This window comes from Coptis chinensis, chromosome 4 (assembly GCF_015680905.1).
Source record: "Coptis chinensis isolate HL-2020 chromosome 4, ASM1568090v1, whole genome shotgun sequence".
NCBI lineage: Eukaryota > Viridiplantae > Streptophyta > Magnoliopsida > Ranunculales > Ranunculaceae > Coptis > Coptis chinensis.
The window spans coordinates 97,253,545-97,271,925 of NC_141459.1; the positions used below are offsets into that span (position 1 = coordinate 97,253,545).

Sequence of the window (18,381 nt, forward strand, 5' to 3'; positions counted from 1 at the left end):
CAACTACAAAAAGACTAATGACAACCTCGTGGGAAAAAGTTTGCAAACCTCAAAAAGATGGTGGTCTCGGTATCAAAAGATTGAAAGAGATTAAATCTGGCTTTGTTAATGAAATTAGCTTGGCATATAAGTTTTAATGATGATGATTATTCTGTTTTCATGAGAAAGAAGGTCTTTACTAGAGAGGGGGAGTTGATAAACTACTATGCAAAGTCTACTATATGGTCAAGAATTAAGTGGGCTTTGCCTGAAGTTTCTTGCAAGGCTCAGTAGATTTTGGGTTCAGGTGAGAAGGTAGATCTATGGAGAGATTGTTGGATTGGGGACCAATCAATTCAACAGAGGCTACAATTACAACCAGAGGTTCTTAAGGGCTGTAAAGCTAAGGTTAGCAGTATTATCTCTGATGGTGCATGGTCTATCCCTTGAACTCTTCAAGTCATTCTTATGATTGCAGATTTTAACTTAAATCAATTGCCTATTATCAATGGGGCAGACCATGCGACTTGGAAGCCTGACCAACAAGGTCAATTTTCGGTTCAATCTGCATTTGAGTCAATTAGAAGGAAAGCACCAGTCTTTTGGTGGTGCAAACATTTGTGGCACAATTGGTTGCAACCAAAGATCTCAGGTACTGCTTGGAAACTATTGAGGAACTGTGATGCTACTGATGAGTCTCTCCAAAAAAGAGGTGTTAAACTAGTTTTCGGATGCTACATGGGATGTAATGCGGGCTGATACACTCCAACATATTTTGTGGGATTGTACAGAGGCAAAGAAGTTATGAGAATGGGCTGGATTTCAGTTTGGATGTAATGGCAATTTTGCAAAAATTTTGGAGGCACTTAGGCTACATAGAAGAAGTGGTTCTCTTGTTAGCGGTTGTGGGTACGGGTATTAGCGAGGCATGGTCATCAACCTGGAGAAGTAGAAATCGATGCATCTTTGAAGGAACACGGTTGAGTCTATGTCAAAAAAGCACAATTGAGAACTATTATCCATTTCTCTTCGCCTTGCCACGGGCGGTCGGATGAAAAGTAGGGGGTAGTGAGTTTCGTATCTTGAAGAATTAGGGTTTGCAAGATAAGCTAGGGAGGGCTCCTAGGATCAAGGATTGCAAATGGTACCCACCCGAGGGTGACATCATAAAAGTTAATGTTGATGGGGCTTCTTGTGGTAATCCTGGCCTTCGAGCTATGGTGTGTGCTTTAGAAATTATGAATGTGTGTTCCTAGCGATTCTTTGAAAAAATATTAGACATCAGACGAATTTCATAACTGAATGTTTAGCAATTTTAGAGGCGGTGGAGTATGCTATTAAGAGAAATTGGAAGAAGGTATCGGTGGAGTCAGACTCGATATCTACGGTTAATGCTTTTGGAACTTCAAGTGTACCTTAGTGTATGAAGCAGAGATGCATAAATCTTTTAGACTACTGCAAATTGACTCCAGTATGGAGAGAAGCCAATTTCACAGCAAATCAATTGGCAAAGTACTCGATCAGTTTGCAAGACAATGATCAAGTTATTTTTAATGTAAAACCCCATGGATAACCAAATAGGAGGTTCCAGAACATGTTTATTATAAGTTTTGTTAAATTCTTATAGTGAGTGCTACTGTGTGCGTAGAATGTAAGTAACTCTTCATGTACTCTCTCCCCCGGTGCATGGTCTATCCCTTGAACTCTTCAAGTCATTCTTATGATTGCAGATTTTAACTTAAATCAATTGCCTATTATCAATGGGGCAGACCATGCGACTTGGAAGCCTGACCAACAAGGTCAATTTTCGGTTCAATCTGCATTTGAGTCAATTAGAAGGAAAGCACCAGTCTTTTGGTGGTGCAAACATTTGTGGCACAATTGGTTGCAACCAAAGATCTCAGGTACTGCTTGGAAACTATTGAGGAACTGTGATGCTACTGATGAGTCTCTCCAAAAAAGAGGTGTTAAACTAGTTTCCAGATGCTACATGGGATGTAATGCGGCTGATACACTCCAACATATTTTGTGGGATTGTCTGAGAGGCAAAGAAGTTATGAGAATGGGCTGGATTTCAGTTTGGATGTAATGGCAATTTTGCAAAAATTTTGGAGGCACTTAGGCTACATAGAAGAAGTGGTTCTCTTGTTAAGCAGTTGTGGGTGTCGGCGGTATTAGCAGGCATGGTCATCAACTGGAGAAGTAGAAATCGATGCATCTTTGAAGGGAACACAGTTGAGTCTATGTCAAAAAAAAGCACAATTGAGAACTATTATCCATTTCTCTTGCTGCCTTGCTACGGGCCGGTCAGATGAAAAGTAGGGGTAGTGAGTTTCGTATCTTGAAGAATTAGGGTTTGCAAGATAAGCTAGGGAGGGCTCCTAGGATCAAGGATTGCAAATGGTACCCACCCGAGGGTGACATCATAAAAGTTAATGTTGATGGGGCTTCTTGTGGTAATCCTGGCCTTCGAGCTATGGTGTGTGCTTTAGAAATTATGAATGTGTGTTCCTAGCGATTCTTTGAAAAAATATTAGACATCAGACGAATTTCATAACTGAATGTTTAGCAATTTTAGAGGCGGTGGAGTATGCTATTAAGAGAAATTGGAAGAAGGTATCGGTGGAGTCGGACTTCGATATCTACGGTTAATGCTTTTGGAACTTCAAGTGTACCTTAGTGTATGAAGCAGAGATGCATAAATCTTTTAGACTACTGCAAATTGACTCCAGTATGGAGAGAAGCCAATTTCACAGCAAATCAATTGGCAAAGTACTCGATCAGTTTGCAAGACAATGATCAAGTTATTTTTAATGTAAAACCCCATGGATAACCAAATAGGAGGTTCCAGAACATGTTTATTATAAGTTTTGTTAAATTCTTATAGTGAGTGCTACTGTGTGCGTAGAATGTAAGTAACTCTTCATGTACTCTCTCCCCCGGTGCATGGTCTATCCCTTGAACTCTTCAAGTCATTCTTATGATTGCAGATTTTAACTTAAATCAATTGCCTATTATCAATGGGGCAGACCATGCGACTTGGAAGCCTGACCAACAAGGTCAATTTTCGGTTCAATCTGCATTTGAGTCAATTAGAAGGAAAGCACCAGTCTTTTGGTGGTGCAAACATTTGTGGCACAATTGGTTGCAACCAAAGATCTCAGGTACTGCTTGGAAACTATTGAGGAACTGTGATGCTACTGATGAGTCTCTCCAAAAAAGAGGTGTTAAACTAGTTTCCAGATGCTACATGGGATGTAATGCGGCTGATACACTCCAACATATTTTGTGGGATTGTACAGAGGCAAAGAAGTTATGAGAATGGGCTGGATTTCAGTTTGGATGTAATGGCAATTTTGCAAAAATTTTGGAGGCACTTAGGCTACATAGAAGAAGTGGTTCTCTTGTTAAGCAGTTGTGGGTGTCGGCGGTATTAGCAGGCATGGTCATCAACTGGAGAAGTAGAAATCGATGCATCTTTGAAGGGAACACAGTTGAGTCTATGTCAAAAAAAAGCACAATTGAGAACTATTATCCATTTCTCTTGCTGCCTTGCTACGGGCCGGTCAGATGAAAAGTAGGGGTAGTGAGTTTCGTATCTTGAAGAATTAGGGTTTGCAAGATAAGCTAGGGAGGGCTCCTAGGATCAAGGATTGCAAATGGTACCCACCCGAGGGTGACATCATAAAAGTTAATGTTGATGGGGCTTCTTGTGGTAATCCTGGCCTTCGAGCTATGGTGTGTGCTTTAGAAATTATGAATGTGTGTTCCTAGCGATTCTTTGAAAAAATATTAGACATCGGGGCTAATTTCATAACCGAATGTTTAGCAATTTTAGAGGCGGTGGAGTATGCTATTAAGAGAAATTGGAAGAAGGTATCGGTGGAGTCGGACTTCGATATCTACGGTTAATGCTTTTGGAACTTCAAGTGTACCTTAGTGTATGAAGCAGAGATGCATAAATCTTTTTAGACTATCAAAATTGACTCAAGATGGGAGAGAAGCCAATTTCACAACAAATCAATTGGCAAAGTACTCGATCAGTTTGCAAGACAATGATCAAGTTATTTTTAATGTAAAACCCCATGGATAACCAAATAGGAGGTTCCAGAACATGTTTATTATAAGTTTTGTTAAATTCTTATAGTGAGTGCTACTGTGTGCGTAGAATGTAAGTAACTCTTCATGTACTCTCCCCACCACCTTTTGTCAATACAAATTTTTGCTCAGTGAAAAATAAAAAAAAAAAAAAAAAAACAAAACAAACAAAACAAAACAAAACAAAAAAAACTTTTAATCTTCTAAAATATTCTATATCTCAAAAGGAAGAGAGGAAATTTGGAAAGGAAAATAAAATTTCAAATGAATGGCAGCTGACCTATGTATAGTATAATTTGAGAGACGATGCACTGTCTGAATGATTTTGCTATATACAGCAGTACATTGGACAAAGTTTGTGGCACCACAAAAAGGATAAAGAAAGAGAAGTCATATATTCATATTTTCGAAAATATTCTCTATGTCACCTTTCACACCCTTTCAAGGCAAAATTACAATCTTCTTTCTATAATTTTTCTCTGTATATACCATATGAAATTTTCATACACAGTTTATAGTGTTAAACTATTGAAGAAAGGTGCTCTAAACTTTGTTGAGCTTAAGAAATCACAAACACCCTCAACTCACCTCTATCTCCTCTGGTGATGCGGGTGTCAGCATCAATGTATGTAACTTCAAACTCACCTCTTCCTCTATCATTAGATGAAGGCCTAATTGCTTCTGGAAGCTGAGGCAGCTCAAAGGGTTGAAGCTGCGATAAGGTTCCTGTTGTCTTGATACTTGTTTTCTTGTATACTATTTTTATTACAGCAGACCCTAATCATATCAACAGAGAACAAAATTCAATACAAGATCCTTTTGAAGAAAAGAAATTTGGCTAAAAGAAGTGCTGCATAGAACTATTAGGAGCACATTGTTATGCATGATAGAACAATTGAGCTATGCAACCAACCTATCAATTCAAACTTGTGTGCTAAAGTGGCTGTCACTTCTATAGGTGGAAAAGGCCACAGAGTGCCTAACTGAAGTTCTACTATGTTATCAAAATCTTTGCTCAAGATATCGATCCGTTGGAAAACCTGGTCAAGCAAGAGTAATTAATGTTCACTTGATTAAGAAATCTATCCAATTTTACTGTACTGTAAATTTGGATGTTAGACGACATCATTTATACTGTCATACAAACGATAAGGATATTAGGAGTGTAACACTCACAACATACCTGACCAAGAGTTATTGGAAGCAATCTCCCTAACTGAGGCCCAGGACGGCTCCCACCAAGAGTACGAGATGAAAATGCACTGCTATATGTCAGTTTCCATCTTCCCTGGAGTTTATCAAGATCAGTCGAGAGGTCCACAAGACCTCCGGCATCTTCAAGTTCCTTGGCAGCAGCATCTACTTTTTTCTTATCTTCTTCAGTTGCAGCAAGTCCTTTGTTCAACCCAGAAACAGCACTCTGCATTCGATCACCTCATACATGGATGTATTTTCAAAAAATTATAGAACATTCAGTGGAAATATGTTTACGCAGATTTAAAAGGGATTGAAATAGAGATATTTGGGCTGTCAAAATGGTTGAGCTCGAAAATCTGAATGCATTTATAGAAATTTGACCAGATCAGTTTTCTTAATCTTCATGCAAAAGTACAGTGAGAAGAAGACGGTAAGTCATATACTGATATGCTCAAAATTAGAAAGAATGAACTATCATCCGTGAAGTCTAAACTGTGCAAGCAATTTTATCAATGACTTATGCTGTATGGTAACGTTCTGAAAAGCTATTCCTAAGCTAAGTATTAAGATGAGTAAAACTGTAAAACTCAAACTTTTCTAGCACCAGCCACCAGGTCTAGACTTGTTTTAGGTTGCTCAACTTGATGGGCTAAGTTCTCAAGGTGAAACCTTTGAGCTTTTCACTACAGAGGTGGTATATAAAAATATACAGATGCCCACTCGCTAATTTTATACAAAAGCCAATAGTAAATCTAGGAATTCATAAAGCAATATCAGCTCAGCATTAATCAGACAATGCACTACGCATGCTTGAACTACCTTATGAAAGTGGTTCTCAGCTATATTCATGTAATTTATACTTCTCTAGAGAATAGATAATGCGTGAACTAGTAGGAGAAATTAGCCTCAACATGTGGTTCTCATGTATGTAAACAAAACAAACAAGTCTCTATAGGCATCGTGTTTCCCTTTCTCTTCTAACTATTTTTCAAGTTTCCAGGAATAAACTAGCCTCACACGAAAAAACAAAAGGCTAATTGACTAATTTTAAGATGTAGAAAGAATGAGACAGAGATAAAGATCGTGAAATATAGCAAGACTAAAATTGCAGTTCATATTACTCGAAGCAATCATCCTTGTAGTACCTCCAATAGTTGTGTTCTTCCTATCATAACAAGATAAACTACTTGTGTAAGTTCTCATGCACTATCAAAGGTGCAAAATCGTTTTGCATTTCTTTCACAATCACATGCTTTCGACAAGATAGAAGAATGTTCTCCGTAGTTTTTGGCTTGCTCAAACTAGATTTTCAGTTTTTTCAGTTGCTCAAACTAGATTTTCAGTTTTTCAGTTGCTCGAGTGAGATACCTAGGACATATGAGTGAGTTCATTCAAGCAACTAGGAAGTGATTTCAGCACTGAAAATAGATAATGCATAATCAGGTAAAGATGTGTTTCAGTTCTCAGATGTGAAGGACAATTGGTCAGTAGTAATCTGCAAAAAATGCTCTTTTCCAACACTTTATAAAAGGCTCTAAATTTCAATCAACCAAGAAATAGGTTTTCAAAGTTTATGCTATCATGAAAGTTTAGAACATATAATGTTATGGCTAGAACCACCTCTTTTCTCTTCTCCTTACATTATACTATTTCTACTTACTGATAATTCATGTCTCCCACACTCCCAATCAAATTATTCAGCCTACATACTAGTTGACACAAATATCAAGATACATAATTATCGATAAACGATTTACTTATGGGAAACCTACTTCTTGCTTCACTATATCTATAAGAGAGAAAACAATGACTAGGCTTGAAATATACGAAATCCAAGTATAATTTAAACCCAAAGCAAAAACTCTAAGTTTTGCCAACCATATAACTACTTCCAAACCAGTCTGCATATACCATAGTAAATTTTCACTGGGGAATTAAGTTTCCACTAGTTGATTTGTTCTAGAGATTCCGCAATATTTCCAGCTAATAAATCATCCAATCCAACAAGAATGTAATGACTAGAAGCAAAATAAAACATGCCCACTTCATAAAAGGCACAACAGTACAAAGTCAAGTAAGCCCAAGTGATAGAATTGAATTAGCTACTGACCAGTAACTTGAACTTCAATTCAGGATAAAGTACTTTTGGAGGCTTAGGTGGGCGTTCAAGCACAGGGGAATCACCAAGGGCGGACTTAAGAGTAAGCTTATTTCTCTTCGAATGAGTAAACTTTTTAGGTACTGAATGAATATATTGTCTTGTGGGCATGTCAGTCAAAGTTGAAGAGTGAGAAAGAAGAGCTGAGAGTTGAAGAAGAGAAGTAGCCATTGTTATTAGTGAGTATAAAAGTCTCTGTTGATGGATTTGAGGAGTCTCCTGTACTTCACAATTTAACAAGTGGATATGATTGGACTGACAAAAGTTGATGCCACGTGTTCCATGTGATAGGACAGCGACCATGGATCATGGAATGAGTTGAAATTTCAAAGGACTTAAAAGTCGGTCAGTTGGATTCATGCATGAATATTCCGATGAACTGAAATTTTGAAGCAATAATCGCTCATGATTGAGCTACAATTGTCACCTCATTAAAGGTAAGATGTAACTAATCGTGAAATTAATTCATGTACCACATAGTACATTAAGTACGTTTTTTTTTGGTGAAGAGTACATTAAGTACTCAAATCAATTAATTGATGGTGTCATGAGTCATGACCACATAAAACTCCAAGATCCATTTTATATGGACCATGGTACTAGGCATATCATATGTAACCTCAGGTTTAGCCGTTTAGGTCCCTATGTGGCTATGTGCCACCCAAATCAAAGAAAATCGATATATTTGTTCGGAACTTGCTCAACACTATATGCTGGCCGGACTTTCCACGCTCTCTCCAATTACATGTCTAGTGCGCAACAAATGATATTTCTTTTCATTTTCCTTGAATACTATAGACAATGAGCAACAATAAGCAATGCTCCAATTAATAAAGAGCCGCTCTCACCCCTAACATCACACACGCCTTTTGAATTAAAACTTTTCACCATATATATGACGCTTAGTTGCGATTGGGCTCAATGGTACATTGGCTAAAAGTATGGCTAAGATTGGGGGCAATATATCGGGCCAGGGTAAGAGACTGTGAGGGCACTATGAAAAGTATGAATTGGGCACTAGGTTCGGCTGCTTTCAAGCAATGACAAGGGATATCATAATTGTGGGGTGTGTGGACTAGAAGAAAAGCCCCACCTTTGTTAAAAAAGTAAAAGTCTCGGATTGGGCAATGCTCCAATTAATAAAAGTGGACTAGGCCCAATTACCATTGGGCTCTGTGGTGGCTGATGTTGGGGATAATATTGGGTTAGGGTGAGAAATCTATGAGGCCACCATGACTTGGCCCCTGTTATGACAAGTGGTCACAGAGCTGTTTAGAGCATTCCCAATGCAGGTGGATGTGGTGGGAATGTGAAAATATTCACTTTCAAATGGTTCAAAATTGTCAGCCGAGATCCAACACACATCCAGGGATCCGAGGAGTGAATCTCGAGGTCGACACCATTCCAATTTAACGAAATTTGGTGAGTTTTCTTTGTTTAATCGACGTTTCTTATAAAAAAAACACGGCTCATAAACCTCGACATCATAAAATACCCATCCAACAACCATATGTATATCCAAAATCCACTTTCTAAACAATAGAGATGTATATACACATATCCACAAAAGGTTTAAGATAACTATTACTCCAATACATCGTTTATTACATCAAAATGGAAAGAGCTCTCTATATATATACAACCAAAATGACTAGACTATCTCTATACAACCCAAAATATGAACTTGACTTCCCTCGTCAAGCATAAGGGAATCCTCCCAAATCCTCATAACCATCATCGCTAGGGTTAGGAAAAGCCTCCTCCAGAATCGGGCTTGTGCGAAATGTTAAGTAGGATGAGCAACAACTATGCCCGGTAAAACGACATAACTAATAAATAGTCTACTTATAGAAAACATTTAAAACATGCGGGGTTTTCATAAAAGTATTCAAATATCGCGGACTATATATATATATATATACATCACTAACTAGAAGAAATCATCTCGACATGTTTCATTGATATACAAAATAGAGTTTTTCACAATCATCATACAACTATTTTTCACGATCCTATTAGAATGGTGAGGGCACGACCGGTATCCCGAATCACAGGCAAATCTCGATTCAAGACTTTTCGGTGTGAACCATGCGACCAATTGTTTTCCGATTTTTACCGTACAGGAGATTTGAAATGCCGTTGTCGTGTTCTGGCATACACATAAAATCCCCAAAGCTTTTTAGGGCTCGGGGGGCCACAATTTTTTTACGACCCCATAACGGATTGTCACCTAACTTACGGTGGTCAACCGTTCGACGACCGCAGACCGCTTTCGGGATCGACACACATCGAGTGGACTAAACTCTCTCCTCCTCGCGTCTAAACCTCATCGAGATAACATGTAACCTCACACAAGCTAAGCACCATACAAATAGTGACACATACAAGCATGGTTATCTAGAAAAGTAGAAAGAGAATTTTCGGACTACATCCTGTGATGCATCCCTTTAAAGGTGGCCCACCACCTCGAAAGGTGTACCCCGGTTGAATCTAGAAGACTGCCGCTCCGAATCTCGAAATCGACGAGTTCCTTCTTTATAGGAATTCACCAATTCTTTTCCAAATCCCCTTGTGATAAGCATAGTATATATATATATACTCATATTACCGGTTATTTCAAAATACTATAATTACATATTTAGTTTTCCTTTTAAACTGTTGATTCTGTAGGTGTGAGTTCCTGAATTTCCCACCATCAAGTAAAAGCAACCTATGACTCCCCAAACGGGCGGTCATAGTAAATAACAACCGATGATTCCAAAGCGGATAATCATCGTAAATAACAACAACCATCAGGGAACAATCGAACCTCACACCTAGTTACAAATAACCGGGTAATCTTTACCCGCATTACAAAATCCATCTCTCGCCTCCCATCGAGACAAAGAGACAAGAAACCCTTCCCAAAACCAGGTTTTACTCTTTTAACAAAGAAAATAAATCCCCACTATCCCGATTTAGCAAACTCATTTTTCACACAAAAGCTATCCGTATATTTAGTTTATATCGCGGAAAAATACAAATGCAAAACATGAATACCATATATACATGCATGGTTGATACGCAAACTATCTCTTAACAATTTTACCAAATCAAATCATGCATGAAAATAAGCATGCTATATATTGGTATGTAAGTTCCTACCTTAGCAAGCTCCGTTCTCCTCAAGCCCACTTAACCGAATCAAGTCCACTTAACCAAATCCACTCGAATTCACTCCTATAACATCGATGTAGGCGCCGGTCGTTAGAGTTTATCAAATTAACGAGGAAATTCTTATCTACGAAAGTCGAGAAGAATCTCGACGTTAAGAATTTGGTTTTGTAGATAGCATCAAAACCAAATTCTTTCTCAACGTTAATAATACTAACGTTGAATATTACTAAGTGGGTTGAATAATGCTAACGTTAATAATACTAACGTTGAATATTACTAACGTTAATAATAATGCTAACGTTGATAATACTAACGTTAATAATACTAACGTTGAATATTACTAACGTTAATAATACTAACGTTACTAATAATACTAACGTTGATAATACTAACGTTAATAATACTAACGTTGAATATTACTAACGTTGAATAATAATGCTAACGTTGAATATTGTAGATAGCATAGTAATTCTTTCTCGACGTTAATAATACTAAGTGGGTGTTCTTTCTCACTCACTCGATACTCAACGTGATCTTAAACAAGTGTGAACTAGCATCAATGCTCTAAAATAGATTGAATATTTATAATTCTTACCGAGTCAGCAAGAATAGCTCCTTAGCTTGCTTCTCCACCAATTCGCTCCACTCTATCTTCACCAAATAGCTACTGCCGACATTACCAACACCCCCATTCAATTAATTTCATCCATACACCCCTAATCCATCGAAATTTAGTTTAAATATCTATTTAGGAAGAAATTAAACTCACCTTTTACCTTGGTACGACGCGATTTCAAGAAATTTCGAATCCTCACACTTGGGTTTAAGGTTTCTAAGGTTTGGGTGTGAAGAATTGAGGTTGTAATCAATTGAAATTGAGTGAATTAACCCTCTCTCTCTTAGGGTTTCAAGAGATAGCGAAATTGGGGGAAAAAATAGGTGCGCTTTGATTTGGGCGATTTTTTTCTGTTTTCGCGATTTCGTTCTATTTTGGGTGCGATACGTTTTTTTCTTTTTTTCTTGTTTAAGTTGTTAAGGCCCAAGCCCAATATGACCAAATTAGGCTTAAGGTCCTAATTAACTTCTAACCACCCACTAATTCGACTTAGCGTCTTAATTATTTTTCCGCCCAACCCGCTTTTAATTAATTTTTCTACATTCTATCCCACCGCAGACTATAACAATAACCCACTCACGCGTGTAAGTTCGTCGTTAACTCGCCCGACCTTCGAAAAAAAAGCCATTAACCGACATTTTGTCAAATTTTTCTCATAAGATTTGCTTATCTAACGGGCTTAGGAGTTTGAGGTAAGTTTCATTAATTTATGTACGTTTGAAATGTAACCCCGACCGACCAATTATATAAATGTCCTTAGGTTTGCTATGTAATTTACTTAAAATACCTTTTAACGAGAATTTGAGTCTTTACAAAAATCTTTGCCCAATACAAAAGTGAATATGAAGGTGACTATTTTTCCAAGTCAAAACGATGGGTAAAACCTTCAACCGAGATAGTGGTTGAGTTGTGAACTTTGGACGGGATGTTGGATTCCGCCTCGCGTGTGTGTTTTTTTTAAAAATCGATTTTTTTTTCGGACAGGATGTTGGATTCCGCCTCATGTGTTTTTCGACTTTTTTCGCTTTTTTTTTTAAAACTTCAGATAGGATGCCATCCGGTAGCTTTTTTTATTTTTACATTGAGTGACGGAATCCAACATCCCGTCCCGGATTATTTTTCACATTTGCATTGGACAGTTTTTACCTTGCTTTTCACCAAAACGGTGAAAAGATGAAAAATTCTGACTACGTAGAGGTGAATAATAGTAGCTGCATTGGGAATTGGGAATTGGGAATGCTCTTAGAACTTAATTATTGACACTGATAATTGATAAACCTATATATATATGGAAAAGGGATATGCCAAAAAAAAAAACTCGTTTTTACAATTCAATTTTGATTTGGCCACTCTTTCATATGAGGGCGATGATAACAACTAATCATTAATCACTGGCCCTATGAATGGGGACCGAGCTAAACCTCTCATAAATTCATAAACCTACTCGTGGAAATAACGAAGTATCATGTGTGCCAGACTACTTACAAAGCAACGCAGGCTAAGTTACGTGCCCAATCCGTGTGGTGGCTTTCATTGAATAAAGGCAAAATAAAGAACTTAACTTTGAAGCCTTGGCCACATGTAGCAGGGACCATACAGTTAAGAAAGCCAGACAAGAGCAAGGCAAAATGGTGTGTTGCACCAACAGACCAACCACAAGCTATAACCACAAGTGCTACTCAATGCTTATGTAGTCCAAATAGTTTGCTAGCAAAGTTACTCAGTAAGTACTTTCTATAGGAACAAATCGTGAATGGGGTTTTCTTAATCTTTGTTGAAGTACTGACACTGAGTTCTGCTGAGTGGGTACATACAATATTGTGCAGAACGGTGAAAGAGTACACCAGATTCCATGCAGGGTCAGGTAGTGGTTGGATTGCAGCCAACTATTGGAGTATGCAATCTATACTCAGTGGAGATTGCTTGGCTAGCAATGTACTATCATAGGCCTCCATCATGGCCCAATGTATAATTAAAATATAAGAAACAAGCAAAACTTTTAAAGAAAAAAGTTGGGGAGTGCACCGTTAAAGTGAAACATAAACTGGGTTGCCTGTTAATAGAGAACTACAACACAATCGGTGAGGTCCAAGTTGGTTGGTTGGTTGTTATTATTTTAGACTAGATTTACGGGGAAGCTGTTTACTTATTTACATTGAAATTTGGGAATGTGAGAAGATGCAAGAATATTATAAAGTGGTTTATGCGAAAATAAAACACAATAAAGAAAAGAGCTGCCAAATTCACAACCCCCGAACTAAAAGGAAAGAGTAGGCTAAAGCAATGGTTAATTAAGAGAGTTTGGGATAGAAATGAAATGACTATATCCAATGACAATGACGATTGACCAACTACCATATATCACGACGTCTTCTACAGTTCTACCACACCAACTAATCATTAATTTTCCTAGTATTTTCTTTCGTCCTTGTGCCGTGAAATTATCCAATTTAATGTCCAATAATTTTGCGATGTGGCAACGTCTCTAAGACTCTAACATGGAACAAATGATTGAATTTCGTTGCTAACTTTAGCTTCCTCCGTGCGTGATTGGTCGTGCTACTAAACTGGCTTTATGTGGTCGTGACTCGTGAACGCTTAACATATATCTTATCTAATTCAATACATACATCTAAATAAGCTTACTTAAAATGTCTCAATCACGATTCCACGAGAAAATTAGTAAATAAGATTAGTCACTTTTTCACAGTTACAACTGTACAAAATAGTAAATCTATCCTAAATAAGGGGCAAAGATATTATTGTCCTTAAAAAAATAAAGACAAGTGAGGAAAAGTAAAAAAAAAAACAGAGTAGTAGGAGAGAGAAAGAAGAGCTTTGTTGTGGACTGGTGGTAGTAGATGAAGTTCGAGTGTGTTACTTGGATCAAGTTTTGAGGTCAAGTCTAGTCTTTTACACTTATTCTTCTTCTTCTGTCAATACTGGTGGCTCAAGCTTAAAACTAATCAAAGTCTTGTTCAAGTACCAATCTCAGATTCCAACTTGCAGGTATATTTTTTTCTTCTTTATCTACTTTACTTCATGAAGTACTTTGTTTTTGTATACTGGGGTTTGTTTTAAGTAGCTTGAAAGTTAAGTTGGTTGGAATCTGAGTTGAGGAGAAAGAGATCAAGTTTGTTTTAGTGATTTGAAGAAGAAGGAAGATTGGGTACAAGTGTTTTTATGTGATTGGGTACTGTAGTTTTGAAAAAGATTGGTTTTTGAGAAGTGGGGTGGTGTTTAAAGTTGTGAAAGATTTGAAGGGGATAGAGATCAAGTTGCTTTTGGTGATTTTTTAGCTAGTTTTTATCAGATTTGGGCTTTGGAATTTGTTTCTAAGTGCTCATTTTGAGAAAAACTAGCCAGAAACTTGAGGAAATAGTGAAACTTATAAATGGGATTGACGTTATAGTGAAATTAAGTATTAGTCTCTTTGTGTTCCACATTGAGATAAGATGGAAAGAACCTTAGCTTAGTGAACAAAGGGAAAGAAGATTATGGAGGATATCTCCAAGTATTCCCATAGTCCTGTTCACTCAGCTGTGATTCGCCGTGACTACGTGGCTCTCAAACGAATAGTCTCTGCCCTACCCCGTTTACCCAAGGCTGGTGAGGTTAACACTGAAAATGAATCTGTTGCTGCTGAGCTTCAGGCTGATGTTGTCTCAGCTGCAATAGATCGTCGCGGATGTCCCTGGCCGTGAGACTCCATTACATGTTGCTGTTAGCCTCCATTGATGCCACTTCTGCAGAGGTTCTTATGGCAGCAGGTGCTGATTGAGCCTTCAGAATGAACATGGTTGGAGTGCTCTTCAGGAAGCTGTGTGCACCCGCGAGGATTCCATTGCCATGATTATTGCACGCCACTACCAACCCCTTGCCTGGGCCAAATGGTGTCGCCACCTACCCATGATTGTATCTTCTGTAGGCCGCATTCGTGATTTCTATATGGAGATAACATTCCATTTTCAGAGCTCAGTCATCCCTTTCATAGGTCGCATTGCCCCATCAGACACCTATCGCATTTGGAAGCGTGGTTCAATTTACGCGTGCTGATATGACCCTTGCTGGCTTTGATGGATTCCGCGATCCAGCTCTGACCAAACATTCCTCTTCCTTGGAGATGGTATCAGTTCAGACAATGGTACTAGATCTTTAGCCCCAGGTTCTTTGATTGTTCTTTCTCACAAGGAGAAAGAAATTACAAATGCCCTTGAAGGTGCTGGGGCACAGCCAACAGAGTCTGAAGTTGCGCATGAGGTAGCTTTGATGTCTCAGACCAACATGTATAGGCCTGGAATCGATGTTACCCAAGCAGAACTCAATCCACAATTAAGTTGGCGTCGACAAGAGAGAACTGAGATGGTTGGAAGTTGGAAGGCAAAGGTCTATGATATGCTTCACGTTATGGTCAGTGTAAAGTCAAGGAGGGTTCCTGGTGCAATGACTGACGAGGAGCTTTTTGCAGCAGAGAGTGAGGAGAGGGTGGTAAATGGTGCCCATAACGTTGAAGAGTATGATGATGTTTTGACACCTGAGGAGAGGATGCAATTAGATTCGGCTCTCCGCATGGGTAATGCAGATGATATTGGTGATGCCGAGGATCGTGTGGCATTTGATGGCCAAGAGAATGGTGTAGTAGGTGGTTATGAAAATGTTGAAACAAATGGTGTTACCAAAGAGAAGAAAAGTTGGTTTGGGTGGAACAAGAAGGGGGGAAAGAATGGAACAGAAGACCCTGATGATTCAAAGATCCTAAAGAAGTTCTCAAAGTTAGCACCAGAAGGCAGCAACCAGAAAACGGTTGATTATCAGAGGTCATTGTCTGAGTTGCAGCAGGAGGATTCTGGGGATCTTAAAAAAGGGAAAGAGAAAAACAGCAAGAAGAAAAAGAAGAATGGAACCACTGGGGAACCTAAGCATGAGAGTGAGTACAAAAAGGGGTTGAGACCTGTTTTGTGGTTGACCCCAGACTTTCCTTTGAAAACAGATGAGCTTTTGCCTTTACTTGACATCTTAGCAAATAAGGTGAAGGCTATAAGGCTTAACTAAGGGAGCTTCTAACCTGAAACTACCTCATGGCACATTCCCTGTGAAGGTAATCAAATATATTATTTCTCATGCCTTCGATTTCAACCTGTTATTTAAAAGATTCCTTTCTCTGATATGGTAGTCTTTTGTTTGCTGTTCTGTTAGGCTTATACCTCTTCATGTTAATATCATTTTATTTATATGACAAGCCATTCAGTTTAATGCACCAAAATGTATAGTATATTACTTGAAGAGATGTTTATTCTCAAGACAAAGGAATCTTTCTGTATGAGGACCCCTTTTTTCTTAAATCTTGTTTTATTAATTAGAAGCAGAGTTTCTTTGCATGTCTACTTCAACTCGTGCTTCACAGAAGTAAAGACATCTTTGATATTCTTGTGCTACGGCATGCTTTTCAAGTTCTCTAAATAATATGCATGTTTTGACAAATGATAACTATGTTTATAAATCTTAGTGCGTTTGTTATTTCATAAATGTTTGATTGTTTGATATACTTATCATATCAAACTGGAATCTTTAAACTTTCTTATCTTTAAATTACATAAACTAAGTGTCTGCAACATGTCAATTTATATGGTTGACCAATGTCATGTGGTTGACCCCATTCGAAGGGGATTAAGGCAAGGATCATGATGATTATTCCCATAAATGAGAATATACTGTTGTTAGTTTCAATCTTGAAGATAGAACATTAGATCCAAATTTAAAATAGGTAGATGTTCGTAAAGGATTTCATTGGACCAAGTAAACAACGATGTGTATCCAGCCAGATCTAATGAAAGGAAAATATCTATCTCACATACAACCAGCCTAATCTATTTCATAAATATGTACGAAGTAGATCCCTTGCTCTTAAGAGTATTCCTTGTTTGATACCCCACATGTTGGGCATATGCCAACCCAATTGGTCTTTTGTGAGCAGTCAGCATATTTTGTACTTCGTATCTGTCCATGAATTTGCTATGTAGTCAGAAGGTAAGGTCATTTAGTGAAACCAAACTGTCTCAACTTACAGTAAAACCTACGAGTGAATAGAAAATTGAAAAAAGAAGGAAGTATGGCAGTATGACATACCACTATGCTCTCTGACGAGCACATGGGACCTTAGGCTTTTTGCCTCAAACATTCAGTATGATCCTAACATGTGATAATTTCTTTACCCTTTATATTAGGTGTTATTAGTATGTGCTTTTAAATGGCTTATGCACCAGTGTGCTTGGAAGGTAGATTGTAATATAATAGTTACTCAGTTAATCACTTAATCGTAAGATCCTTGTGAGAGTCTGGATTATGTACAATGGAGCCCTTTGTCGGTTGGATACCTTCAACTATGAGTTGATGAAAGAGAATTTTATTTAGATCAGGTTTAAACTTTACATTATTGTCTGCATGCATAGCAGAAATAATATAACTAATACAATTGGCTTTTTCTTTCTTAATGTTAAACTCAGGTTGCTATACCTATTGTTCCCACAATCCGGTTTCGTCACCTTCACAAAATTTGAAGAACAACAGCAAAGCGAGGAGTTTTCAACCCTCTATCTAGCCCAGGACATTTCCAAGATGCAAAGCCAAGGAATCTGACGGTTCATCTTCGTGGATTTCATGGATGAGAGGGAGCCGTGGGCGGACACTCAAGTGACAGTGAGGGCCGCAGTTACAAGGAAGAGGTCGACCCTTTCCATATACCATCAGACTATACGTGGGTTGATGCCAATGAGAAAAAGCGTCGGATGAAAGCCAAGAAAGCTAGGAACAAGAAAAACAAAAAGCAGACAGTAACCAGAAATGCAGAGAGTATGCATCAATTGGGCGATGATGTCGAAGAACATTAGTATATGACACGGATGCTTGTATTTTTCCCTTGAAATTATTTAAACGAGGAAGGAGTCTTAAGGCCTGTTCATGAAACGAGTAATTGTCTCTCCCTAAAGGTCTTAGAATCATTATGGCGTGCTTGCTGAGTTTGAAGTGCTGCTCTGTGTTGTAACACTATTGTATTTGCATGGAGGAATGTGATCTCCTCTTTTTTGAATTTTTTGAATTCATTTTTGTTCATTTATCCGAATGAGCGTTAGGAATTCTCTTGCGATAGGGAAAAAAAACTATTTTCATCATTCATCAA

General features: G+C 38.1%; 1 protein-coding gene, 1 long non-coding RNA gene and 1 pseudogene across 3 annotated transcripts; 1 reads left to right on the forward strand and 2 right to left on the reverse strand.

Annotated features, from left to right (window-relative positions):
• Positions 1-4,453: 4,453 nt before the first annotated feature.
• On the reverse strand, positions 4,454-7,650 carry LOC147506005 (plastid-lipid-associated protein 6, chloroplastic-like). The gene is made up of 4 exons (XM_086558352.1): positions 7,385-7,650; positions 5,261-5,497; positions 4,991-5,117; positions 4,454-4,854 (listed from the first exon to the last, which is right to left on the reverse strand). Exons 1-4 carry the CDS (start codon positions 7,601-7,603, stop codon positions 4,637-4,639), a joined length of 801 nt encoding a protein of 266 aa, XP_086414478.1. The 5' UTR covers positions 7,604-7,650; the 3' UTR covers positions 4,454-4,636.
• Positions 7,651-10,576: 2,926 nt separating this feature from the next.
• On the reverse strand, positions 10,577-11,564 carry LOC147506006 (uncharacterized). Its single transcript, XR_015220727.1, has 3 exons — positions 11,358-11,564; positions 11,184-11,255; positions 10,577-10,651 (listed from the first exon to the last, which is right to left on the reverse strand). It is a non-coding gene; the product is annotated as an uncharacterized LOC147506006 (long non-coding RNA).
• A 2,413-nt stretch (positions 11,565-13,977) lies between these two features.
• LOC147506007 (uncharacterized) lies at positions 13,978-18,181 on the forward strand (annotated as a pseudogene). The gene is made up of 2 exons (XR_015193551.1): positions 13,978-16,302; positions 17,708-18,181. The product of XR_015193551.1 is annotated as an uncharacterized LOC147506007 (transcript).
• Positions 18,182-18,381: the final 200 nt, after the last annotated feature.

What these genes read in the sequence shown, in the direction of transcription:
- LOC147506005 (XM_086558352.1), bottom strand. Translation starts at nt 7,603, where the DNA reads ATGGCTACTTCTCTTCTTCAACTCTCAGCTCTTCTTTCTCACTCTTCA. An exon ending in AATTGAAGTTCAAGTTACTG is followed by an intron (nt 5,498 to 7,384) that starts GTCAGTAGCTAA and finishes GATCGAATGCAG; the next exon opens with AGTGCTGTTTCTGGGTTGAA. An exon ending in TTCCAATAACTCTTGGTCAG is followed by an intron (nt 5,118 to 5,260) that starts GTATGTTGTGAG and finishes TTGCTTGACCAG; the next exon opens with GTTTTCCAACGGATCGATAT.